We start from the raw sequence: 27,774 nt of genomic DNA, 5'->3' as shown, positions 1-27,774 counted from the left end.
CCAGTTTGCAGACAGCATATCGTGGCAGATCTCTGCCTCCAAAATCATATATAAGTTTATATGTAACTAACTGTTTTTCTCTTGGAAAACCCTGACAACAAAGTAGCCGAGGACCTCTAATTGTTTTCAAGTTGTTTTGGGTACACTAGGTCCTTCCAATTTCCAAATAAAATTTATAATCAATTTGTCAATTTCTACCAAAAAGCCTGAGTTTTGGACTCGTATTGCACTAAACTGCTAGATCCATTTGGTGAAGACACATCTTATCAACGTCGAGACTTTTTTTTTACGTTTTTATTTAAATTCCGGTTAGTTAACATACAGTGTTACTAGTTTCAGGTGTTACACTAACTTAACACTTCCATACAACACCCGGTGCTCATCACAAGCTCCCTTGCCTGAGGAGACATCTTCAGAAAAATGTTGTGAAGGTCAATGTCAAGGAAAGTACTGCCTATGTATTCTAGGAATTTTGTGGTTTCAGAGCTCACATTTAGGTCTTTAACCCATTTTATTTTTGTGTATGGTATTAGAAAGTGGTCCAGATTTTTGTGTATGGTATTAGAAAGTGGTCCAGTTTCATTCTTTTCCATGTAGCTGTCCAGTTTTCCCAACACCATTATAACCATGTGAGTGTGGGTTTATTTCTGTGCTCTCTATTCTGTTCCTCTATGTGTCTGTTTTTGTGCCAGTATCATGCTGCTTTATGACAGTTTTGTAGTATATCTTGAAATCTGGAATTGTGTTACCTCCAGAGTTTTTCTTCTTTCTCCAGATTGCTTTGGCTTTTTAGGATTTTTTTGTGGCTCCATAGGATTATTCTAGTTCTGTGGGAAAGGTTGGTATTTTGACAGGGATTACATTAAATCTGTAGATTGCTTCAGGTAATTAATATATTTAAATATTTCAAGCCCTAATCCAGGAGCATGGAATATCTTTCCATTTGTTTGTATCATCTTCAATTTTTTTTTAATCAGTGTTTTACTTTAAGTATAGGTCTTTCACCTCCTTGGTTAAGTTTATTCCTAGACATTTTATTCTTTTTGGTGCAATCGTAAAGGGGATTATTTTAATTTCTCTGCTACTTCATTATACAAATGTGATAGATTTATGTGTATTCACTTGGTATCCTGCACCTTTACTGAATCATTTGTCAGTTTAGGTAGTTTTCTGATGGAGTGTTTAGAGTTTATATATATTCTGTCATGTCATCTGCAAATAGTGAAAGTTTTACTTCTTCCTTACCAATCTGGATGTCTTTTCTTGTCTTGTGGCTAGAACTTCCAGTACTATGTTGAATAAAAGTGGTCAGAATGGACATCCTTGTCTTGTTCCTGACCTTAGAAGAAAAGTGCTCAGTTTTTCACCATTGAGATGTTAGCTATGGGTTTTCCACATAAGGCCTTTATTATGTGGAGGTATATTCCCTTGAGATTTCTTAAAAATTTTTATGTGAATGATCAGATTACCTATAAATAAAGAGTTCTGTTTCTTCTTTTTCAGTCTGAATACTTTTTCTTTTTTCTTTTATTTTTTTGCTTTATTGCATTAGCTAAGACTTCCAATACAGTGTTATTAGGAACAGAGAGGGGAAGGTAAATCTAGTCCCTGTAACTGTATTATGGCCAAAAACAGAAACCTCTCCTGATGCTTTAAAGTTTATATTGCACTTTTAGGTTTAAACCAGCTGGAATTTAGTATCCAATATGCAACAGGTGTCTAAAATGACCTATTACTATGTGGCTCGCTATTTGCCCCAGGATTGTTTACTCAGTTCTTTCCTCATCCACTTATCACACCACCTTTGTCATCTGTCAAGTTCTCATATGTACATGTTTTAACTTCCAAACTATCTGGTCTGTTCACCTTCATCTACCCTGAACCAATACCTCACTCAGTGATCCTATCCATTCTATTATTTTAAATAATTTTACATCCTGAAAATTCCCAAATTTATCTCCACCCAGACCTCTCTTCTAAACCCGACTGTCTCACTTGAATTGTAGAATAGATTTCAAATTTTTTATACCTTAAAAACCAAACTCCTAATTCTTAGCCATTGCTAGCCTACCCTTTCCTGCAGTCTCACCCTTCGTAGTAACTGGAAATTCCATTTTTTCAGGTCCTCGACTCAAACACTGTAGAGTCACCCTCAATTCTGGTCTTTCTCTCACACCTCATGTATCTAAGCCATCAGAAAATCCTGACCACTCTGCCTTCAAATTATGTTTTAAAAAATCTAACCATTAACAACCATTTTTACTGCTATTATTCTGATCCAAGCCAATTTCCTCTCACCTGAATAGCCTAACTGATTCCCTCCTAGGATCTATTTTCACAACAATCAGCGATCACTTTTCAGGACCTACATCTGACCATATCACTGCTGCATCCTAAACCCTCCTATACCTTCCCATCTCACACAGAGTAAGAGCCACAATTCTTACAATAACCCACAAAGCCTTTCTTCATGTCCCTCTGCCTCTTTAACCTCCTCCAACTGCCCTCCTCCTCTCACTCTACTCTGGACATACTGGTTGGCTTTTCATGACACACATCATATACACTCTCTGCCTCCTCTGCTTGGGACCATCCTCACTGCCCAGATACTGACACTGCTTGTTCCTTCACTTAAGAGTCGTAATTACCATTCTAACAGAGACTCTCCTGCCATCTTTCACAAAGCAGCAATGATCTATACACCCAACACACTCTCAATTCTCCTCCCTTGCCTCGCCCCCGCCCCCCAGCACCAATCTCATCTGACATATTTTTTTTTTATTGGCCCTCTCCTATTAGAACGTAAGCTCCATGAAGGCAGGGATTTTTTTCTTCACTGCTCTAGATCCCTAGCCCCTGGAATAGTAACTAGCATATAAACACTTTGTTGAATAAATGTTTTACATCCCATAGGTTCATTAGTCTTTTTATCCAGCAGGACAACTCCCCCTGCTTCTCTTCCATTTTAAAATTCACTACACTGGACTTTTCTATATAAATGAGAGTTAGCTAGTCAAGACCTATGAAAACCCTTTGAAGGTTCTGGCTGGGATTGCTTTGAATTAACTTGGAGAGAACTGTTAGCTTTTTGATGTTGAGTTCCCCTTCCCCCAAACATGGCCGGTCTCTCCATTTTTAGGTCTTCTTTTAGGTCTTCAGTTGTGTTGGTAATTGCTGCCATAAAAAACCAAACATCCTTTATCAAATATGTTCCCTTTTTTGCTGTTACCAAAGCATTGCTTTTTTGAAAAAATTACATTTTCTGTCACAATTAAATCTTCAAGCTCCTTTTCTATTGCCTTAGTCCTCCTTAACTTTACAAACATGCTTAAATCTCTCTGCCTAAAACATCTTCCTCTTGGCCACAGAACCATTCCTTTTGTTCTTAAATACTGCAGAGAAGCAGTGCTGCCTCAGCTTCCTCATTTCCTACTCTAACCTCAACCATGCATCTAGCTGTTGCTCAACCACCAGCGGAAACCACCCTTTCAGAAAGGACCCCTGGGCACTGAGTCACTGAATTCCACAGCCTTGCCTCAGTGTTTATATCTTCTTCAGTCTAAGTTGCACATGACAATGAATACACCCCACCCCTTCACTCCACATTTTATGTCTTCCATTGGCTCCATGGAACTTGTATTTCCCTCACAGCTCCTGAGTGCTCCCCCTTCACTATTCCCCGGTTTCTCTTATTCCAGGAAGAACTTCTATCTATCCTAGAGATACAGGGAAAGCCTCTCTGGCGAAAATAGTTTGACCTAACTCTTAGAGTGAGACTAGGGCTTACCACATGGACAAGTAGGAAAAGGACATTTCCAGCAGAGAAAAAAAAGCATACGCAGGTTGGGGACAGCATGGTTAACCAGAGACTCAACCCTTTGTTATGTCTAGAGCTTTTATATCCAATACAATAGACACTAAACACATGTGGTTATTCAGTACTTGACATGTGGCTAGTTCAAACTGAGATATTAAGTGTAAAACACATGCCAGATTTCAAAGACTTAATATCAAAAAGGGGATGTAAAATCTCAGTATTTTCATTGATTACGTGTTAACATATTTTGAATAAATTGCTTTAAATAAAATACATTATTAAAATTAATTTCATCAGTTTCTACTTTTTAAATGTGGCTACTAGAAAACTTAAAATTATATACATGGCTCTCATTATCCATCTATTGGATAGTGCCGGTCTACAGCATATGGGCCAAAAGAAGGGAAGAGAGCAGAAAATTCGATCATTAATTTTCTTTTTCCTTTCTACTCCCACTGATGTCAATAAAAATTCAGGCCCTAATTAAAGCACCTCCTCTCTCCACTGCTCACCTATTTACCATGATCCCCTGAACTTCCAAATTAAGGGGTAAAATAGTCTGCCATATTAAGGTTTTCCACTATGCGAGCCTAATCTGCATTTATAGGATTATCTGGTACTGCCCCCCTTCATGTGTATGGATATGCCAAACTGAGGATGTCACCTAAAACTTTACTTGAATTTTTTATCTTAATGCCTTTGCTCATAATCTCTCTGCTTAGAATGTCCTTTCCAAAATTTAATGATATTCTGTTTATATTTAAAAAGAAAAAAATACAGTGGGACCTTTTGTTAGAGATACAAGTATTTAGAGGAATTAAAAATCCTAGTACGACTTCAGAGTCTATATTAAATATCTATCCCTTCACGAAGCCATCTCTAACTACTCAAATCTTCAACAAACACGCAACATATAGAAGGTGTGTGCTACACATTACTCTAGGTCCTAGGAAAACTAGACAGGAGAATATCAGCCCCGCCTTTAGGAATTCAGTCTCATGAGATACAGCTATATAAATCAACAACTACCATGGAGTGTGATTTAGGAAACAATGGAGGTGAGCACAGGGTCCTGGTGGACTACTAACAAGTCCTAATCCAGGTTGATGGTAGGCAGGGGGAAGCATCCTAAATAGTGATAATGGCCCTAATGCGATGTTCCCCCTTTGAATACCCGAGACACCTTTTGTAGCTTCTCTTGGGGTTATCTGATCCCATCTCTGATACTGTTATGCATAGAGTCAACACTCATTGCCTGTACATTTGATATTTGCAGATTTGCCTATTGCTAAAATTTATCTGTAACCTCAAAATCAATACTTATCGCAATTTCTCATTCACAGGCACATCAAAAGTGGTGAAAAATTTGAGTCTTCTCAGGCGCATATTCCCAGCTGAGTTAGAAAAAGGTGATGCTCTGCCTGTTTCAGCTCTCATAGGTAAACAAATGTCCACATCATAGTCTATCCAGGGCCGCATTTTCACATTTTGTTTGCTTTTTGTTGGTGACTTCACTATTGAAACTGGCTGCCAAACATAGTACTGAATTATTATATAGTGTTGTTCCTAAGTGCAAGAGGACTGTGATATGCTTTATGGAGAATATATGTGTAGCAGACAAGCTCTATTGAGGCATGAATGACAGTGCTGTTGGCAGTAAGCTCTGTTAATGGATTAACAATATACATTAAAGGTGTTTTTAAATAGAAATACACACATAAACAAGGGTATGTATTAATCAGTATAAAAATGTTGTGACCAGAACCTCTCAAGAACCCAACTCTTTTTCCCCCAGGAGTTAAATAACACGAATCAACTGTACTCTCTTTCCTCGAGGGAGTAACTCTATCTTAATCACAACTTCCTCCTAAGGAATAGGTATTATTATACAGTTAACTCTTAACTAGGAAGGAAATTAGTAAGTTTTTTTCTTTTGTGTGAATGCCTGGACTTCGAAATTAAGTAGGGGCCATATAGTTTAACAAAGGCTGGATCCTAACACAAAACAATTTTATATGGCATTAACTTATTTTTATAGTTTCAAAATGACCAACAATGGCTTTTACCAACATGCTTACCATTTTTGTTCTTCAAATTTGGGTCTGCTCCACTTTTTAGAAGCTTTAAGGCACATTGCTTATGAGCCCGGTAAGCTGCACAGTGCAAGGGTGTATTTCCTAACTGATCCGAACAATTAACATCAGGAGGATTGGGCCTGTTGAGCTAACAAATGAAAAATGCAATGCAGAATTATATATCAAAGATGGATTTTCTCCCTTAAGACACAGGAAGGTGTAACTGATGTTCAGGTGGACCCTCCAACTATAGAACCAGGTGAACACCAGAGCTCTAGGATGCTAGACAGCCAGTGGCTTATTGTTCCCTAAAGCCAGCAAATCTATGTCACTTGCCATGCTCGTCCTCAAGGTGCCATGAAATCTTGGGTCCCACATTCCCCTGACAACAGACACCACACACTACACCAGTGCCACCCCACCCACTCCTGGACATTAAGATTTCACTAAGATTGGCTCACTTATACCCATTTTGTGATTCATACTTGTGACAGCAAAAATATAAACCAGTCTACCACAGACAGTCATTCAGAAGAGTTAAAACCATAAAGGTTAAATGTGTTAAAGTTCTACTGAATTTGTTGTTCCCAACTGACTATTTTAAAAACTTCTTTATACAGTCTCCATTTCACAAAGATTAAAAAATGTTTTAGGTACTTTACTTGGAAACCAAAGAGGTCTTTTCAAATGAAAAGGCTGAAATAACTTTAAAGCAAATGGCAATGCTTCATTCTTCAATTTAGAACAAATTTAGTTCCATGTTTAATGAGACTACGTGGGAAATAGAAACTGGAAAGTAGGTCTCCAAAAGGAAAAAAAAAAAATGGGTAAAGCTTTCAATCTGTTCTGACATGATATGAATATTCCCAAGTATTATCACATATTTGTACGTTACTTTCTAAAAGTGTAGCATACCCTTCAGAAATGATTGCTTATCAGAACTAGAGAAACTTGTTCCTTTATAGGATCTTACATATTATGTTTCAATTTAAATTGGCTTAATTTGAAAAAAAACAATTGTCTTACATAATGTATTCGCCTTGAAAAATCAGATTCTTAATTTATCAGATTTTCACAGTAGGGAGTGGGGACATAAATCACAAATTCATAGAAAACAATCCTTAAAATGTATCTTGCTTAAACTATTATATGCCAAGTGCTTTCAGATATTTAAGGACTTTTGTACTACTATTATAATCTCAAGTATTTTAGCCCCGCAATTTGACTACATTATGAAGTGTTAACGTAAAGTTACAATTCTCCTGAAGGGTAAAGAACTAAGACATGTTGTTTTACCAGAGCTAGGAGTTCTGCTGTTCTGCCTTCTCTCGCTGCTGCTAAAAGTTCTTCTTCAAGCTTTCTTTGTTGAGTCCTTTCTACAGCTGCAAAAGGAAAGTATATGTTACTCTACTTCTAGTCAGAATCCTATTAGCAACATCATTAACAGGATGTATGAATAAAGTGACTGTGGGGAAAAAGTCACAATATTTTGAATTATAATTGAAATATAGTTAAAGACTTATTGTTATTCTCACTGCCTTGAATTTCAGATAAGGGAGTTCAACTCCTTTTAGGTTCATATGAATTTATGTTTTCAATTCAGAAGTCTAAGTATCTTACTATAACACCCATCACAGATAATTATGAATTACTTTTGCATGCTGAAATACTATTACACATCTGCCTTGATAAATTGGAGAGTAGCACTCACACCTTCTAGAACCTTAGAATCCGTTAAAAATAACAATAAGAAACAGCACTGGTAGAAGATGTACAAACCATGTAAGTAGATCTATACATACGTATATACTTCCACCTAATAGAAGACTTATTTTAACAAATTCTATAGCACCTAGTATATGCCAAGTACTATTCAAAGCACTTTAAAAATAACTTCCAGTTATAAAATAAATAAGTCCCAGAGATGGAAAAAATACAGCATACAGGATAAGGCCAGTATTTTAGTAATACTGCATGCTGACAGGTAACTACACTTACCACGGTGAACACTGCATAACATATAAAAATCAAATCACTTTGTAACATACCTGAAACTAACAAAACATGGTAGGTCATCTATACTTCAATATTAAATTTTGAAAAAAATATATTAGCTCATTAAATCCTCATAACTATGCTATGAAGTAGGTGTTACTATTATTCTGATTGTACAGATGAAGAGACTGAGGCATTAAGAAGTTAAGGAATTAAACTAAGGTCACACAGCTAGGAATTGGAGGAGCTGGGATCTGAACTCGTGCAGGCTGGTTCCAGAGACCATGCTCTTACCACTATTCTATTCTGCTTCTTAAATCACACTTGCACAGAAAGAGAACAGGCAATTTGATTTAAGAAACTGCAATATGCAATAAGGTCTCTTTTTGCTAGATTTGAATTCTGTTCTGGCTTGAAAAAAAACAATTTCACAGGAAGGCTCAGTAACCTCACTTAAAACATGTGCATAATATCCTTTGCAAAGGCTGCAAGGGAGAAACTATAAAAGGTTTCTCAGGTCTTCCTGGCTGAAGTAAGGTCATGGACTAAAAAGCAGGTTGGGGAGCCAAGTGACTGGGGAAACACTATGAATGCGATCGTGGATACAGCTATAGCTAGAACTAGTTTAGCTTTAAGAAAAGATGGACAGTCCTAACATACCATCATCTTCTATCCTCACATTTCTATTTCCACACCCAGACTCCCTCCCCACCTCAAAGGAAGGCACCCAAGCCTCTGCATAAGCTCTCAATGGCTTCTTCTTTTGCTGCGATTCACACTCTTCAGTGTTTCCTCTTACTGGTCCTGGGGCTACTGCACCATGAGCTCTGAGAACAGTCACATTCCTATCCCTCTTGTATGTACTTCTACTCCTGCATGTGTTACCCAGAGCTGTAAGTTATCGCTAGCAGTCAGGTACTGTTCTTACTCTTCTGTGTATCCTAGCCATTTATGACAGTGTCTGGCACGACGTGTATTTGGTCAATATATATTTACTAAATAATCAAACAATGCTTAATCGTGTTGGTTCTAGACTTCATGGAAAAGAGGTAAAGGGTACCCTAATGTTTCTTTTTAGATTGCCTAGATTCATAAATGAAGGAAAATGGGGTTTTGGAGTTGCAAACACTGCATACATTCCTGTCCTCTGTTCATTAAAGACACTGAAAGATTATTGATGCAGCCAACGAAAAGGAAAAATTCCAGCTGGGGAGATGAGGCTTCCAGAGTGTTGGTAACATTCTGTTCCTTGATCTGTTGCTTACATTGATGTGTTCTGTTTGTGAAAATAGTGAGCTATACATTAATTATGTATGCTTTTATCCATATATTTTATACCTCAATAAATGTTTTCAAAGGAAATATTCCATTCAAAAAATTCATTTGTCCTACAAATTTTAATTCAATTTTATTTTTTACGTAAGTTTATTTTGGAAAGAGAGCGAGCAAGCACATGTGCAAGCAAAGGAGGGGCAGAGACAGGGAGAGAGAGAATCCCAAGCAGGTTCTGTGCTCTCCACATAGAGCTCAACGCAGGGCTCAATCTCACTAACCATGAGATCATGACCCGAGCAGAAACCAAGAGTCGGATGCTTAACTGCCTGAGTCACCCAGGCATCCCTAAATTTTAATTTTAATATGACAAACTAATTATCTATCTTTCGTTTGAATCTGCATCCCGAGTTAATAGGGAGTGCAGAGATCATGAAGTTTAACTCCCTCCTAACAACACTCTTATGTATATGCACAGGGCAGGTTAAATAGCAATACACTTGAAATGGAGGTAAGAACCTGGCAAATGTCCTTCACTGACAACAGAAAAATCACCATTTTGCAATCTCCATAGTAAGAAGTGATTCAGGACGAGAATCATTAATGCTGAAATGAGTTATTAAAAGATTAATGGTAAACAGGAAATTTGAATTTTTCTCCCCATAGATTAGTACTTACAAAGGGAGGGGGTATCTCTACAGTGGAGCACTGGGTTATCAGAGATAACATTACCAGTAATAGAGCAAAATAAACAATGTTTCCTCCTAACGTGTGATGCACTGGTAAAGGATACAACCTCACCATTCCTGCCAAAAAGCAGATCCTGAATCTAAAATATATGAAAAGATTAAAAAAAAAAAAAAAAACCAAAACTGAGACATTCTACAAATAATTCTATAATTTCCTTCCTCCTCAAAAAGGTCAAGATCATGACAAACAAAGGCTAAGGACTTATTCCAGATAAAGGAGACTAAAGCAATCTGTCAACACAATGAGAGATTCTAGATTGGATTCTGAATTGGGGGAAAAATTCTACAAAGGACATTATTTGGGCAATTGACAAAATCTGAATATAAACTATATTATATTAGTGATAAATTTTTGGAAATTGGTAGTTATATTGTGATTATGTAAGAAGATATCCTTGTTCTTAAGGGATACATACTGAAATACTTAGAAGTACCACTTTCTAGAAGTTACTCCCAAATAGTTCTACAAAAAATATTAAGGAACATTACTATATAAAAGGATACACCAGATGTGGCAAAATGTTAATGACTACTGAATCTAAGTGAAGGACATACAAGTTTTCATTGCACTATAACTGAAACTTCCCTGTAGGTTAGAAATTTCTCAAAATAAAATGAAAGACAAATGGTATGTAGAAGAAGGTATTCCTCTCTAGTGCCTGACCTATAGTAGTCTAACCTCTTTCCAGGTAACTCCAATCATGTGAACTCCCTACACCTTAAAGTGCAACCCAAGCCATTATTACAATACACAGGACCCAAAGATGAACCCCTGGCACTACATCAACTGGACCAACAACTGGCTCTGTTCTAGCACAAATAAGATTACAATATAACACTTCTTTAGATGCTTGAGTAAAATTTTGTTGTGACCACTGAGATCTGTGCTTCTGGGGTGAAACTCTTCCTGTCTCTAGTGCCCTACCCCATGATGTGGTTTCTGTTCTACCTATAGTCTTGGAGGGCTACTAGATGCACTCCCTGAAGTCTGAGCCACTTAAGGCACTATCCACAAATTATATCTGGCTAAGGTGATCTCATCAGAGCAGAGTCAAATAACTTTCTCCTTCCATTTCCCAGGATAGCACCTTATTAGCTGACAAACTATACGTCAATGGAGCCCTTGTCCTTAGTGTATTTGAGTTTTGGGGAGGTAGAACATGTCTTCATGATTGGCCCCACTAAATGTCAACTTGTCAGGCGAGCCTCAGTTCCAGGTTCTCATTTTGTTACAATTAAAATAACAGAACAAGGGCACCTGGCTGGCTCAGTTGGTAGAGCATGTGACTATTGATCTCAGGGTCATGAGTTTGAGCCCCATGTTGGGTGTACAGATTACTTTAAAAATAAATTTAAAAAAGGATAGGATTATGGTCAAGGACAGGACACCTCAGCCTCCCAGTTAGATCATAATATATTAAAGGGCAGGGATCACATCTAATATGTGCAATCTCCCAAAAAAATCACATAAGACAGAGCTTTAGAGAAGATGTTTAGTTGATATGCCTGTTCATTTTAAATCAAAAGGTTTTATTTTTAAGGCAAGAGTTAAGACAGTGACCTAAGGATGTCTGACAAAACTTAAAACTTAAGCAGATTTGTCAAATTTGCCATAATATTGTATGATCAAATCTTCAAAAAAATTAAAAGTAGAAAGGTAGTAGACATGAGGAGTATGGTTGATAGGCTGACATTATTTTCTAACTAGAAAACAAGAGAAAATTTTAGTTTTCAAGGACAACTGGAAAATAGAAAAAAGATACTGGTTTTTACATAGTTAAACATACTAATAATTAAGAAATACCCTTTAAATACTGAATTATCTTACCTTTCCCTGAATTGCAAAACAAAGAAACACAGGATATGTGCTTTCTACTACAGAGTAGAAATTAAGAAATCTTCTCTTCTCTAGCATAGAAATACTACCAAAAAATAATTATAGTAAAGCCCTGGCCACTCAGAGGATAATCTTAATGCATGAGAGTTTCCCAATGTAAGAATCAAAATATGTCTGTTTTATTCTATTTTAGAGAAATTGCTCTGAGTTACTGCAGACTCGTATCTTCTTTAACATAATTTAATATCTGGAGTTTCTAATGACGATGCTAATCCTTCAGGAAATTACTGTCAGCCGTTGTGCTACAATGCAGTCCTCAGGACAACGGAGCAGGCCAGCATCAAACGACTCCCACCAGCTGCACCTCTCACAGCTTCACTGTCCTCCACTTCTGTATCCTTTGTTATGATGTTTCTGCAGCCTACCAGCCACATTCTTCATGTCTCTCACTTTCTACTTTCCATTCTGTTGCAGATTTGATCATACAACATTATGGCAAGTTTTACCAACCTGTTTAAGTTTTAAAGCTGTGAGGAAAACTCAAATAATTTTGTGTCTAATCAGGGACTCCAAGATTGCATTCTCTTTTTTTAAAAAAAAATTTTTTTTTTCAACGTTTATTTATTTTTGGGACAGAGAGAGACAGAGCATGAACGGGGGAGGGGCAGAGAGAGAGGGAGACACAGAATCGGAAACAGGCTCCAGGCTCTGAGCCATCAGCCCAGAGCCCGACGCGGGGCTCGAACTCATGGACCGCAAGATCGTGACCTGGCTGAAGTCGGACGCTTAACGACTGCGCCACCCAGGCGCCCCAGTAGATTGCATTCTCTTTAGAGCATAAGTGCAGTGCAGTCTATTCTGGCATCCCAGAAGCTATTTCTACCTATAGTCTGAACCTTGGCTATCATTAAAGTCATTACTGTTTAAGATCCATAATATTTACCTTCAAGCATGTTCCTGATTTCTTTGTCATAAGTGACTTCTTTTGCAGTCTGTCCACTCCCATTAACAACAGCAGTATCTGCATTATATTCTAAAAGAAGCATTACCAGCTCCTAAAAAAGCAGAAAAATTGTTTTTAGTTATTAAACTAAGACTTTATTATAACCCTTTTCCAAATTAGTAATTACTACCAAGTTTCTATAATAGAAACAAAAACCATAGGAATCTGTGTATTACATCAGTTGTATCTACAATAAGTGAATACTAAGTACAGTAAGTTGAATAGAGCCAACTCTTGAATGACACAGGTTTGAACAGGGCAGGTCCACTTACATGCAGATTTAAAAAATACAGCACATTACTGTAAATATATTTTCTCTTCCTTACATTTTCTTAGTAATATTTTTTCTCTAGCTTACTTTTTTCTAAGAATAGAGTCTATAGTACATATAACATACAAAATATGTGTTGATTAATGTTTATGTTATTAGTAGGGCTTCCAGTCAGCAGTGGGCTATTAGAAGTTTTGGGGGAGTCAAAGGTACATGTAAATTTTCAGTTGTGCAGGGCTCAGTGCCCCATCCTGTGTTGTTCAAAAGGTCAACCGTACAATTTAGCTAACTGTAATAACTGACGATTACCCAGACAATTGCCAATCCACAATTAACACAAACTTCTATAATTGATTTTTAAATAAATTATCGGATTGTTTTAACAAACTGATTCACGTGATTAAACCAAATGTATAAGTTAGCAAAGCCATTACTGAAATTGCAGCGGATAAAACATTCATTTAACGTTATTCCTACAACACCTGTTGAAAAAAAATTTCCCCAACAGACCTAGATTCAAAAAAAAATGTGAGATGTAGAATACATAGACCCTCATCTTCTAAAGTGATACAGACTAGGGGCACCTGGCTGTAGGCAGTAGGTATGGGCACCTGACACTAGGTAGAACATGTGACTCTTAAAGTGCTACAGACTGATAGGATACACTGCCAAAGGCATGGTTTGTAATGAAGCAAACACTCTCCTAAAATAAATATTCAACAATGAATAATTAACTATATCATTCATATTTACTCTAAGCAGTTAACTGCTCTGACAAATTTCAGACTAATCAGCAATGTATAGAAGTCCAGCATCACTGGTTCAGTTCAGTTATACAACTTAACAGGGCAGCAGAAATGAAGAAGAATGCAGATTTGCAGGAGAATGCTAGAGATCTGATGTTCAATGTTAGTACCCAGGGGTACTGGTGGATGTGGTAACACTAGGGCAGGATGAAATACAATGCTATTATAACTGCCAGGTTGATCGCATGCACAGATACATATGAAAGAATATCTTGTGTCATCACGTGTTATGTTTTCCCATGAGTTACATTTTTCCTTTGGACCAAAAAACTTCCCATGTACTTTCCAAAAAAAAATTTTTTTTTTTTTAACTAAGAAATGCTTAAATACAACCTAAAAAACACAGTAAGTAGAAAACAAAATACTCATTGTCCTAGTCTATGACCACTATAAACATTCTGGTGTATTTCTTTCTAATCCTTTTTCCTATGCATGAGTCAGAGTTTTTTTTAAACACAACTTTTATATTAAAGTTGCTTATGTTATAACTCCTTTCACCTAATATATCATGTATTTTCCAGGATATTACATAGTATCTATATAATGATCTAAAAGACTTTTCACAGCTGAATATTATTCTAGAAAATATATTATGACATTTAAAATAGAAAAATGGTTAATATTTTAATAAAGTGAATTCTAATAAAATTTTAGAATTTCCTGTCACCTTAAAGGCAGCATTTTGGGAGAAGTGTTTTCATATGACTAAAGAAAGTAAAACAACCCACAGAATGACAGAAAATATTTACAAATCATGTATCAGATAAGAGACTTATATCCAGAATAAAGAACTTTAACTCAATAAAAAGATAAATAACTTACTTTAAAAATGGGCAAAGACAAAATGAACAATCAGAAAACAAAACTAAGCAAAACTTTTTAATTCCATTTACAATAGCATCAAAGGAAATAAAATACTTAGCAATAAACTCAATCATGGAGGCAAAAGACTTGTACAGTAAAACTTTAAAACATGGCTGAAAGAAATTAAAAATGACAAAAAGGGAAGACATCTAATGTTCACAGATAGTTAGGCTTAAGACTTAATAATAAGATGTGAATACCACCCAAAGCAATTTATAGATTCACTGGAATACCTATCAAATCCCAAGGATGCTTTTCCCAAAAAATAGAAAATCCCACCCTACAAATCATATGGAATCTCAATGGACCCTGAACAAATAGTACTGGGGAAAAAAAGTAAGAGATCTCACACTGCCTGATTTCAAAATTTACCTTAAAGCTACAGTAATCAAAACTGTGGTAATGGCATAAAGACAGACCTATAGACCAATAGAAGAGGACAGAGAGTCCAGAAATAAACTTTCACATATATGCTCAAATGATCTCCAACAAGGGTGCCAAGACCATTCTAAGGGGAAAATTCCAACAAACAGTGGGAAAACTGGATACCCACATGGAGAACAAAACAAACAAAATGGAGTTGGATCTGTACCCTACACCATACACAAAAACTAAATCAAAATGGATCAAAGACCTAAGTGTGAGATCTAAAACAATAAAGATCTTAGAAGGACACCTAGCAGAAAAACTCCAAGACGCTGGATATAGCAATGAATTTTGGCTATGACACACAAAGCACAGGCAAAAAGGAAACTGGACCACATCAAAATTTAAAACTTTGAACATCAAAGGGCATATCAAGAGAGTGAAAAGGCAATCCAGAGAATAGGAGAAAATACTTGCAAATCATGTGTCTGATAAAGTTATATCCAGAATATGTAAGTAACTCCTAAAACTCAACAAAAACCCCCAAACAATCCAACTTAAAAATGGGCAAAAAATGTGAAAAAGCTACAAGCTATATGATTCCAACTACACACTACTCCGGAAAGAGCAAAACTATGGAGACAGTAAAATTATCAGTAGTTGCCCAGGGCTGGACTAGGGAGAGGAATAAACAGGCAGAGCGCAGAAACCGTGAAAATACTCTGTATGATGCTATAATGGTAGATACATATTATTATACCTTTGTCCTAACCCAAAGAACATAGAAGATTGAACCCTAAAATAAACTATGGACTGAGGGGGGGAGGGGGGGTTTCTGATAGGTCAATACAGGTTCAGCAATTGTAACAAATGGACCACTCTGGTGGAAAATGATAATGGGGGAGGCTACGCATGAGTGGAGACAGGGCACATGTAAGAAATCTCTATCTTGGGGCGCCTGGGTGGCGCAGTCGGTTAAGTGTCCGACTTCGGCCAGGTCACGATCTCGCGGTCCGTGAGTTCGAGCCCCACGTCAGGCTCTGGGCTGATGGCTCAGAGCCTGGAGCCTGTTTCCGATTCTGTGTCTCCCTCTCTCTCTGCCCCTCCCCCGTTCATGCTCTGTCTCTCTCTGTCCCAAAAATAAATAAAAACGTTTAAAAAAAAAAAAAAAAGAAATCTCTATCTTACTCCATGAATTTTGCTGTGAACCTGAAGGTGCTCAAATTTAAGACCTCAAAATAAAAATATATATATATTTTAAATAAACGGGCACAGGACTACAACCGACTGTTCTCCAAAGAATGACTGAGAAGTACACAAATAGATGCTGAACATTTGCGTTACAGACATGGAAATCAAAAACAAATGAGGTAATATTTGACAACCATTATAATGCCTAAAATTAAGAAGAATGACAAGTGTTGGCGAGGATGTGGAGAAACTGGAACCTTCATACAATGCTAGTGGGAATGTAAAATGGTGCAGATGCTTTGGTAAACAGTTGGACAGCTCTGCAAAATACTAAACATAAAGATGCTATAGGATGCAGCAATTCCACTTCTTAAGTACACACCCAAGAGAAATGAACTGAATGATAAAATCTTACACATAAATGTTCAGAGCAGCATTATTCATAACACCTGAAAAGTGAAAACAACCCAAATGCCCATCAGTTGATAAATAGATAAATAAAATGTCCATACAATGGAACATTATTTGTCAAGAAAAAAGAATGAAGTACTAACATATGCCATGTCATGGATGAACCATGAAAATATTAAACTAAAAGAAGCCAGTCACAGAAGACCACGTATTACAGGATTCCATTTATATTAGATTCCAGAACAGGCAAATCCATAGAGATAGATGAGTAATTGCCTGGGGAGGAGGGGAAGAGGGAACAGGGAGTTAGAGGAGTATGTGGCTTCTTTTTGGAGTGATGAAAATGTTCTAAAACTATTGACGGTCTGTTAACATAGTTGAGTCACTGAATTGTGTACTTTAGATGGCTGAATTGTTCAGTGTATGAAACAGATCGCAAAATTGCTTAAAAAATGATTAGAGTTATTCAAGCCTGGTACCACATTGGCACATTTGAGTTAAGGAATGTTATTTCTCAACCTATTTAATAGCTCACCTAATTGCCTTATACCATTTTTGCAACTGCACAGAGTTCAAGTGATTAGCCTGATATGATCTTTAGGAAGGCTGTAACAATTAATGTGGAACTTGAATGATCTAAATCCCCAAAGGGACAGACTATGGAGAATGGGCAGAGGAAATGGGATGAGCAAAGGTACAGAGAAATACCTCTGTTAAGAGAAAAGAATGTGCTTCAATAATGAGGAAAAGGGCATAGAGAGCAAACAGGGCAATGTGGAGTTGCTATATGCAATTATAGGGAGCTCAGGTTGTCTGAAAGGTAAAGGGATACGTGTGGAAGGTTTCAGAAGAATCGTATCAGATTACAAGTTGGAAAAATCAGTGGACCGCTGTGTGAAAAAGATTTAGAGCAAAAGTTCCCAGAATTTGCTTCCACAGCAGGATCAGTGTCCCCCATGAAATCTACAGAAATGCAAGTTCTCAGGCCCCATCTCAGACCCAATGAATCAGAAATGATGGGCATGGGGCCCCCAGCAACCTGTCTTTTAAGAAGCCCTCCAGGTGAGGAATATAAGCGCTCAGGCAGGAGCAGTATCAGAAAAGGTTGTTGTTCACTGAATCATAATTTGAAAAAAGAAGGCACCTTAAGAGACTAGTGGTTGGACTTCTAATCCAGGGACATGAATTAGACTACCTACCTGACATGTAGGTCAGTGCCTATTTTTAATGCCTCAGTGAGTAGAAGAGGTTTTAATTTTCTTTAAGAGTCTGTTGCAGGATCATTGTTCCTATGTCCAGAATAAAGTAAGCCTAACTGTGTTTCTCTATGCCAAAATTAAAGACCATCCTGCCTTCTTAACCACTTTGCCCAGACAACAATGAGTCATTATCTTCCTCTTCACCTCCCAGGACCTGGAATTCCTAATCTAGTCCTGAGTAGTCAGTGGTGCTTTACAAAAGTCCCCAACTCCATCCACTTCTCCCTCACAGTCACTTGTCACCAGCTGAATATGTGGCTCTCCACTCTTGTTATTCACTTCACACGCGTAAGCTTTCAACATTATGCAAGACTCTCCACGAATCAGAGAAAACAAACTTAGATAATGAATAACAAAGGGATCCCAAAATCAGAGCTGACATTAGCATACTGACCCCCCTCCCCTCCACACAGGGTGGAATTAAGAGATTTCAAAATTAGAAAAGTAATTGGGGAGACAGAGCAGTCCAGGTAAAGAGCAAGGAGTTTGTTCTCAAGTGGAGACAGTAAAAAGGAGGATTTAAAGTAAAACATATTTCAACAACCAACTCAAATACTGCAAAAGGAGCAGATGTAGAGGAGGAGGAGTCCCACTTTAGAAGCATGAAGTTTCAAGATTCCTGAGGGCAGGTAAGGACGTCCAACATGCAGCCCAACAGAGGACCTGTATGCCTGGAGAGAAGCAGGAGGTCCAAACACGTATTTCTAAATAATCCCCCAGGAAAAATAATGAAGCCATAAGAGGACGTGGCTTTCATTATGGGGAAAGTTTCAAGGGGAAAGGGAAGAGTGGTTAAAAAAAAAAAATCAGAAGCACCTATAATAAAGGGTAAAGAAAAAAACAATAGGAACCATCAAAGCAACCAGATATGCCACAACAAGAGTCTCTCCTCCCAGAAGTGATCAGCTTTGTTAGGTACAGAAACATAGGTACAGAAAAATGTGAAAACAGAAAATCTTAAAAACAGTAAACCACTGACACTGATGACCTTGAAGAAAACATTCAGTGCATGGGTAGAGCCAGGATCTCTACTACAAAGAGTCAAAATAACCAGGTGCTAAGGAAGCTGAAAAAGAGTAGACACATTTAAATATTTTTTAAAATTCAGAAAACATGCATCTCGCTCAAAGAAGGTTTCCTTCCCACCCAATCTCAAGTAGCATGTGCCCACCCCCTAACTCCTTTCCCTTTGTCCAGTTTGAATTATTTTCATAGCGTGTTAACTTCCTGTACCTACTGTCTGTTCTCCCCTATGAAGTTTGTCCACTTTGTTCATTGTTATATCCCCTCCACGCAAAACGGCTACTCATTTAATATTTATTCCTAAATAAATATATTTTGCTTAAAATATTCCTGGTCAAGATAGCACTTTGACCAATTTGTCAAACAACTAACTACCAAGAAGGCGGAGTAAAGTATTAACTTTGAGCCTAATACCTTTCTTTTTTTTTTTTTTTTAATGGGTGCCACATAGTACATTCGGCCTAGTAGTACACAACAAAGATTACAGCAAAACAAAATTAACACAACTGTAAATCGTGCCCCTAAACTGCCCTAATCCACTCTGCTTAGTAAATTGTCATTCCCTTACTGTACCATTACTCTGCTACAATAGAATTCATCTCAAACACTTAGAGAAAAATGCCCATACCCAGATTGTTTTTTAATAATAGCTTTAGGACATAAGTCACATACCATAAATTTCACCCTTTTAAAGCGCAGTTCTGTGGCTTTTAGTATATTCACAGAGTTGTGCACAACCGTCACTAATTTCAGAACATTTCATTACCTCAAAAAGAAATCTTACCCATTAACCACTCCCCAATCCTCCTTCCCCTACACCCCTGGCAACCACTAATCTACCTTCTGTCTATGGATTTGCCTATTCTGAATATTTCTATAAATGGAATTATCCAATATGCAGTGGCTTTTTGTGTATGGCTTCTTTCACTCAGCACGTATCCAAGGTTTCTTTGTGTTTCAGCATATGTCAGTACTTCATTCCTTGGTATAGCTGCCTAACATTCCAACAGTATGGATGCACCACACTTTGTTTATCTATTCATTAGTTAATGAACATCTAGGTTGCATCCACCTTTGGGTTATTATGATGTTATGACCATTCCCATGTTGATTTTTTAAAATTAATCTACTTTTAGCAGAAATTCCACATGAAAATTTTACTGCTTTTTTTAATGTTTATTTTTGAGAAAGAGAGCGCGCGCGCACGAGCGGGGGAGGAGCAGAGAGAGAGAGGGAGGCACAGAATCTGAAACAGGCTCCAGGCTCTGAACTGTCAGCACAGAACCCAACACGGGGCTCGAACTCACAAACCGTGAGATCATGACCTGAGCCGAAGTCGGATGCTCAATTGACTAAGCCACCCAAGTGCCCGTGAAAATTTTACTTCTTGTAAAGCAATCTCTTAATGCAGTCTTCAGGTTTCAAAGTTAGAAAAAAGAAATAATTTCTACAAATTATGATCACTGAACTCTTAGAATTTAGGAGAGGTTCAAGAAAACTACTTCAACAATGAGTTGTAACTTCAATACAATTCTAAGGGAAATATCACAATACTTTGCGGGGGGCTCACTATATTGACACATTGTATTAGAGAAAGCAGGGAAATGTGTTAAAACATTTAAAATATAGCTATAAAAAACATACCATGCATATATGGCCAATTAATTTACAACAAAGGAGCCAAGAACATACAATGGGGAAAGGACAGTCTCTTCAACAAATGGTGCTGGAAAAATTGGACAGTCGCATGCAAAAGAATGAAATTGGACCACCATCTGACACCATACACAAAAAGTAACTCTACATGGATTAAAGATTTGAACCCAAGACCAGGAAACCATAAAACTCCTAGAAGGAAATGTAGGCAGTACACACCTTAACATGTGTCGTGGTGATGACTAAAGGTAACAAAAGCAAAAAATTAAAAAATGAAAGTAAAAAGTAAGTGGGACTATATCAAACTAAAAGACTTCTGCAGAGCAAAAGAAACGATCGGCAAAATGAAAAGGCAACCAACTGAGGCATCTGGGTGGCCTCTCAGTCGGTTAGGCATCCAACTTCAGCTCAGGTCATGATCTCAGGGTTCCTGAGTCTCAGCCCCACTTCAGGCTCTCTTCTGTCAGCACAGAGCCCACTTCAGATTCTCTGTCCCCCTCTCTCTGCCCTTGCTCACTTTTTCTCTAAAATAAATAAACATTAAAACATCTTACAGAAAAAAAAAGGCAACCAACTGAATGGGAGAAAATATTTGCAAATTGTATGTCTGATAAGGGGTTAATATCCAAAATACACAAAGAATTCCTTCAACTCAACAGCAGAAAAACAATCCAATTAAAAGATGAGCAGAGGATCCAAATGGACATTTTTTGGAAGAAGGTATACAGATGGCTGACACATATGAAAAGATGCTATACATCACTAATCATCAGGGAACACAAATCAAAACCACAATGAGTTACCACCTCATACCTGTGAGAATGGTGGTTATCAAAACACGTGTTGGTGAGGATGTGGAAAGAAAAAAAAAAAAAAAGGATTCCTACCCCTGTGCACTGTTAGTGGGAATGTGAATGGGTGCAACTATGGAAAACAGTATGGAGGTTCCTCAAAAAATTAAAAATAGAATATACGACTGGGCAATCTCACTTCTAGGTATTTATCTACAGAAAACAAAAATACTAACCCAAAAAGATACCAGCACACCTATGTTCGCTTCAGTATTATCACTATAGCCAAGATACGGAAACAACCTCAATGTCCATCAATGGATGAATGGAATAAAGAAATGGCGGTATACACATACAACGGAGTATTATTCAGCCATAAAAAGGAGGAATATGTTGCCATTTGCAACAACATCGATGGACTGCAAGGACATTGTGCTAAGTGAATAAGTCATAGAGAAAAACAAATACTATATGATTTTCCTTACAGGAATCTAAAACAAAAAACCAAACTCAAAGATAGAACAGACTGATGGCTGCCAGATGCAGGGGGTGGAGGGGTAGACAAAATGAGTAAAGCATATCAAAAGGTACAAACTTCCAGTTATAAAGGAAATAAATCATGAGGATATAATGCACAGCACAGGGACTATAGTTAATACTGTACTACATATTCAAAAGTTAAGAGTAGATCTGAAAAGTTCTCACAAGAAAAATCTATTTACAGTGATGGATGTTAACTATACTTACCGTGATCATTTTGCAACATATACAAATATTGAATCCTTATGTTATATGCCTGAAACTAATGTTACAAATTAATTATACCTCAATTTTTTTTTAAAGATTATGGGGCTTGAACTCACAACCCCAAGATCAAGAGTTGCATGCTCCACCAACTCAGCCAGCGAGATGCCCCAATTATACCTCAACTGTTTTAAAAGGTTCTATTTTTTAAAAGCTAGTGACTTAAAATAGTAAGCTTTAATTATCCAATAGCCATACATGTGGAAATACAATTCCCCAAACTTAGGCAAATAAAGTATTCCTCCAAATCCAAATTTTTCTTGAAAAATATCAGCAGCTGTGCATCTGAAAAATGATGCATGATTTCCTAAGATCATAATAAATCAAGAGCAAATTTAAGGCTAGATTTGATATTAAAAAAGTTATTTCTAAAAAAATTACATACCAATACCTAATATTTAATTAACATTTACAACGTATCAGACACTGTTCCAAGAGTTTCATTAACTCATTTAAATTTTCACAAAAATCCTGTGTGGCAGGTACTATTATAACCCCTCTTTTTAAAAATGGGAAAGCTGAGGCACTGAGGTCAGTATGTGTTATATACACTCACATGAAAACACACCACAGTCTACTATACAAATTCAACAAAGTTCACACTACAACGAAAGTCAGCAAAGTCCTACTCATGCTTACCGACCTCTACAAGTTTTGAGAAACATCACTCTTAAATGTGAATTAATAGCCAATTACAACCAAGATTTGAGATCTGACTAGCACAAAGGACAAAGATCAAGAGAGGTAAGGAAAAAAACTTCAAAAATGAAGAAAACCTTAAAAAGAACACATCCTCAGAAAAATTAGATATTTCTTTATTAAACAAGAAATGAAGATTACAAAAAAGGGAACATTTAGAGAAAAATAAAGGACTCTTAAAAAATAATAGCAAATTAAATATTCAATAGAAAAATTGGAATATCTCTCCCATGAAAATAGGGGAGGGGAAGATACCTAAGAGGGAGTGAGTACAGGTGAAAAAAAGATAAAAGAATTAGAGAATCAATTACAGAGACCTTTTATCTGGTCACCTAGAATTCCAAAAAGATAAAACTGAATATAGCAATACACATGCATAGCCACATGTAGTTTTTTAAAGAAGCAATTCACAGCATCTTAAAGATTCCTAAGACATGCTAAATATTAACTGATCCACATAAGGCACAGACACATGACCAACTTAACTAAACATTTAAGTATTAGCACAGTTTCTGAAGTTACAAGAAAAGCCTATTTCATAAATTAACTAGGACTTGCAGATTTCACCTGGGATTTAAAAAGCTGGAAGGTGCATCATACCCCCTCTAACAAAAACAAAAATTAAAAAAAAAGCAGAGGGGTGCCTGGTGGCTCAGTCCATTCAGTATCCAACTCTTGATTACAGATCATGTTCGCACAGTTCAGGGATCGAGCCCTGCATCTGGCTCTGCACTAACAGTGTGAAGCCTGCTTGGGATTCTCTCTCCCCCTTTCTCTGCCTCTACCCTGCTTGCATGTTCTCTCTCAAAAATAAAGAAACTTAAACTATTTGGGGGGGGGACCTGGATGGCTTGGTTGGTTGAGCGTCTGACTTCAGCTCAGGTCATGATCTTACCGTCTTTGAGTTCGAATCCCGCATTGGGCTCTGTGCTGACAGCTCAGAGCCTGGATCCTGCTTCGGATTTTGTGTCTCCCTCTCTCTCTGCCCCTCCCCCACTCATGCTCTGTCTCTGTCAAAAATAAACATTAAAAAAAAAATTTTTTTTTTAATATTTTTTTCGGGATGCCTGGGTGGCTCAGTTGGTTAAGTGTCTGACTTCAGCTCAAGTCGTGATCTCATAGTTCATGAGTTTGAGCCCTGCAGCAGGCTCTGTGCTGACAGCTTAGAGCCTGGAGCCTGCTTCAGATTCTGTGTCTCCCTCTCTCTCTCTCTGCCCCTCCCCTACTCATGCTCTCCCTCTCTCAAGAATAAATAAATGTTAAAAAATTTTTTTAATATTTTTTTCGAAAAAGGGGAAAAAACAGATAATCTATAAAACTACTGTGCTGAACCCAGAGAAACAAGGTGGTATGGTGACCAACTATTAGCCCCTTTCATTTTATTGTACTTTGCAGAGTTTTTGTTTTGTTTTTTACACCAACTGAAGCTTTGTGGCAACCTTGCATTGAACAAGTCCATCAGAACTATTTTCCAACCATATCTGCTTACTTAGTATTTTTGTGTCACATTTTGTTAATTCTTGCATTATTTCAAACATTTTCATTATCACTACATTTGTTATAATGATCTGTGATCACTGATCTTTAAAGTTACTATTATAATTGCTTCGGAGCACCATGAACCGTGCCCATAGCAGACAGGAAACTTATCAATAAATGTGTGTGTTCTGACTGCTCCAGTGACCAGCCATTCCCCCAATTCCCTCTCCTCAGGCCTCCCTGGTCTGGGAGACACAATGTTGAAATTAGGCCAGTTAGTAACTCTATGAAGACCTCTAAATGTTTATTCAAATGAAAAGTCACAGGTCTCTCACTTTAAATCAAAAGTCAGAAATGGTTAAACTTAGTGAGGAAGGCATGTCCACAGCTCCGTCAGGCTGAAGGCTAGGCTCTCAGGCCAAATAGCCAAGTTGTGAGTACAAAGGAAAAGTTATTGAAGTAAATTAAAAGTGCTACTCCAGTGAACACGTGAATGATTTAAAGAAAAAAAAAAAGCGAAACAGCTTTATTGCTGAAATGGAGAAAGTTTGAGTGGTCTGGATACAACATCAAACCAGCCACAACATTTCCTCAAGCCAAAGCCTAGTCCAGAGCAAGGCCCTAACTCTCTTCAATTCTATGAAGGCTGAGAGAGGAGGAAGCTGCAAAAGAAACGTCTGACGCTAGCAGAGGTTGGTTCATGAGGTTTAAGGAAAGACACGATCTCTGTAACACCAACGTGCAAGGGGAAGCAGCAAGTGCTGATGTAGAAGCTGCCGCAATTATCCAGGAGATCTAGCTAGACCATTACTGAGGGTGGCTACACTAAACAACAGATTTCTAATCTAGATGAAATAGCCTTATTTTGGAGGAAGACGCCATCTAGGACTTTTACAGCGAGAGAGAAGTCAATGCCTGGCTTCAAAGCTTCAAAGGACAGTCTGACTCTTTTGTTAGGGACTATTGCAGCTGGTCACTTTAAGTCGAAGCCAATGTTCAAATAGCATTCCAAAAACCCTAGAGTCCTTAGGAATGGTGCTAAATCTACTCTGCCTAGGCTCTAGGAATGGAACAACGAAGCTAGATGATACCATATCTGTTTATAAATGGTTGACCAAATATTTTAAGGCCACTGTTGAGGTCTACTGCTCAGAAAAAAAGATTCCTTTCAAAATATTACTGCCCATTGACAATGCACCTGGTTACCCCAGAGCTTTGATGCAGATGTAGAGTGGGATTAATGTTGTTTTCATGCCGGTTTACACAACATCCATTCTGCAGCCCATGGATCAAGGAGTAATTTCAACTTTTAAATCTCCTGACTTAAAAAATACATTTCATAAGGCCATAGCTGCCATAGTGATCCTTCTCATGGATTTGAGCAAAGTAAATTGAAAAACTTCTGGAAAGGATTCACCATTCTAAATGCTGTGAAGAACATTTATGATTCAAAAGAAGAAGTCAAAATACTATCAACATTTGTGGAGTTTGGAAGAAGTTGATTCCAATCCTCATGGATGACTTTGAGGGGTTCCAGACTTCTGTGGAGGAAGTCACTGCAGATGTGGGGGAAACAGCAAGAGAACTAGAATTAGAAGTAGAGTCTGAGAACGTGACTGAATTGCAATCTTATGATAAAACTTTAACAGATGAGGAGTTGCTCCTTCTGGATGAGCAAAGAAAGCGGTTTTTTGAGACGGAATCTACTCCCTGTGAAAATGCTGTGAAGACTATTGAAATAACAAAAGTCAGAATATTACATAAATTAAGTTGATGGCAGGGTTTGAGAAGATTGACTCTAATTTTGAAAGAAGTTCTACTGTGGGTAAAATGCTATCCAACAGCCACACATGCTACAGAGAAACAGTTCGTGAAAGGAAGAGCTGATCCACGTGGCAAACTGCATTGTTGTCTTATTTTAAGAAATTGCCACAGCCACCCCAACCTTCGGCAACCACCATCGACATGGAGGCAAGACCCTCCACCAGCGAGATTACAACTTGCTAAAAGCTTGGATTATGCTTAGCATTTTTTAATCCATAAAGTATTTTTGAAGTATATACATTGTTTTGTTAGACATAATATTGCACACTTAACAGACTATAGTGTAAACATAAATTTTATATGCACAAGGATACCAAAATATTCATTTGACTTACTTAGTTGTAATATTTGCTTTATTGCAGTTGTCTGGAAACAAACCCGCAATATCTCTGAGCTATGCCTGTAGTCTGGAATCTAAGGAAACTGCCCCAAAGTAAGCACTGGCTCACTGTGGTAGGTATGGGAGTAAGACAGGGACTGGCCAACAAGCAGATAACATAATTCAGCTGAAATTTTTAACGAACTGCTACAGGATGAAAGGCTAGCATGAGAACCTCTGCGAGCCACAGGTATGGGGGGAAGCTCCTACCCACCTGCAGGATCTTCCCCACGGACCTCCACTTGGTGCTTTAAAAAGTGTAAAAAAAAAAAAAAAAAAAAAAGATGGAGGTTCAGGCAGGTGACCAGAAAAAGCCTTTCCCTCAGTGGTGCAAGGCCTGGAGGAGGGGGACTGCCACTGCAGCAGAGAAAGCATAAAGCCCCAGGCAAGCCTCTCTGCCTCAGGTTATTCCTTAAGGAACAACACTGCTGTGAGAAGGTCGGCAAATTTTCACCCACAGGGCACGGTGAGGATCCTCTCAGCCAAGGAAAGGGACAGGAAACAATCAAGGATCCATACCACCAAAGGTCCCCTACCGTTATGGGAGGAGCAGGGTCACTGATTGACCACCATCTAAGAAATCCCTGTCCCAGACCTAAGATGGAGTTTGGACCAGGACCACAGAACTCACTCCATCCCCTCCTCTCACCACCCCCCCTCCCCAAGGCTAACAAGTACTGAGAATAAGCAAGAATGGTCAGTTCATGGGGGAAAAGCAACAGCATGGACAGAAACGCACTCTGAGGCACAAGACACACTAGGCAGGCCTAAAGCTTAGAGTAAAGCAGGAACATTACACACACACACACACACACACACACACACAGAGCAAAACAACCCTCCAGAAAAATCAGCCTGCAGAGGTAATACTGAATTTGGAAATAGAAATTTGAAGCCAGTGGTACACAGAAGGTAGCTATGGCAACAAGAAAACCCAAGCTCAGACCAACTCCAGACTAGACTGACTGGACCTCCCACACTAAGAAGAGGTATGCTCATTTCCAGGCCCAATACTATGTACCTCTGTCTCTACTAGCTTACACACACTGTTTAACATCCCATAAAAAGTTACCAGACACACGAACAGCAGGAAAAAGCAATCCACTGTCAAGAGACAAGGTCATCAACAGAATGACACAGAAATGACCAAGATGTTGAAACAGAGAATTAAAAATAACTAGGATTACATTAAAAGGTCTAGTG

The 27,774-nt window shown here is 37.8% G+C and overlaps 1 protein-coding gene and 1 non-coding gene across 3 annotated transcripts in view; one reads left to right on the top strand and one right to left on the bottom strand.

Annotated features, from left to right (window-relative positions):
* OSBPL1A (oxysterol binding protein like 1A) overlaps nt 1–27,774 on the bottom strand; it is a 248,714-nt gene that overhangs the window by 180,581 nt on the left and 40,359 nt on the right. For both annotated transcript variants that reach the window (XM_040479203.1, XM_040479204.1), the window contains exons 5-7: nt 12,689–12,800; nt 7,189–7,274; nt 5,896–6,040 (exon numbers count right to left, since the gene is read on the bottom strand). In XM_040479203.1, the coding sequence (XP_040335137.1) occupies nt 5,896–6,040; nt 7,189–7,274; nt 12,689–12,800 (343 nt within the window). The remainder of the gene's footprint in view (nt 1–5,895; nt 6,041–7,188; nt 7,275–12,688; nt 12,801–27,774) is intronic.
* TRNAN-AUU (transfer RNA asparagine (anticodon AUU)) lies at nt 11,165–11,237 on the top strand. Its single transcript has one exon. It is a non-coding gene; the product is annotated as a tRNA-Asn (tRNA).

The sequence above is a fragment of the Herpailurus yagouaroundi genome, unplaced genomic scaffold (genome assembly GCF_014898765.1).
Source record: "Herpailurus yagouaroundi ecotype Mexico unplaced genomic scaffold, PumYag 142, whole genome shotgun sequence".
In the NCBI taxonomy this organism is placed as follows: Eukaryota; Metazoa; Chordata; class Mammalia; order Carnivora; family Felidae; genus Herpailurus; species Herpailurus yagouaroundi.
This window is presented reverse-complemented; position numbering and strand designations above follow the sequence as displayed.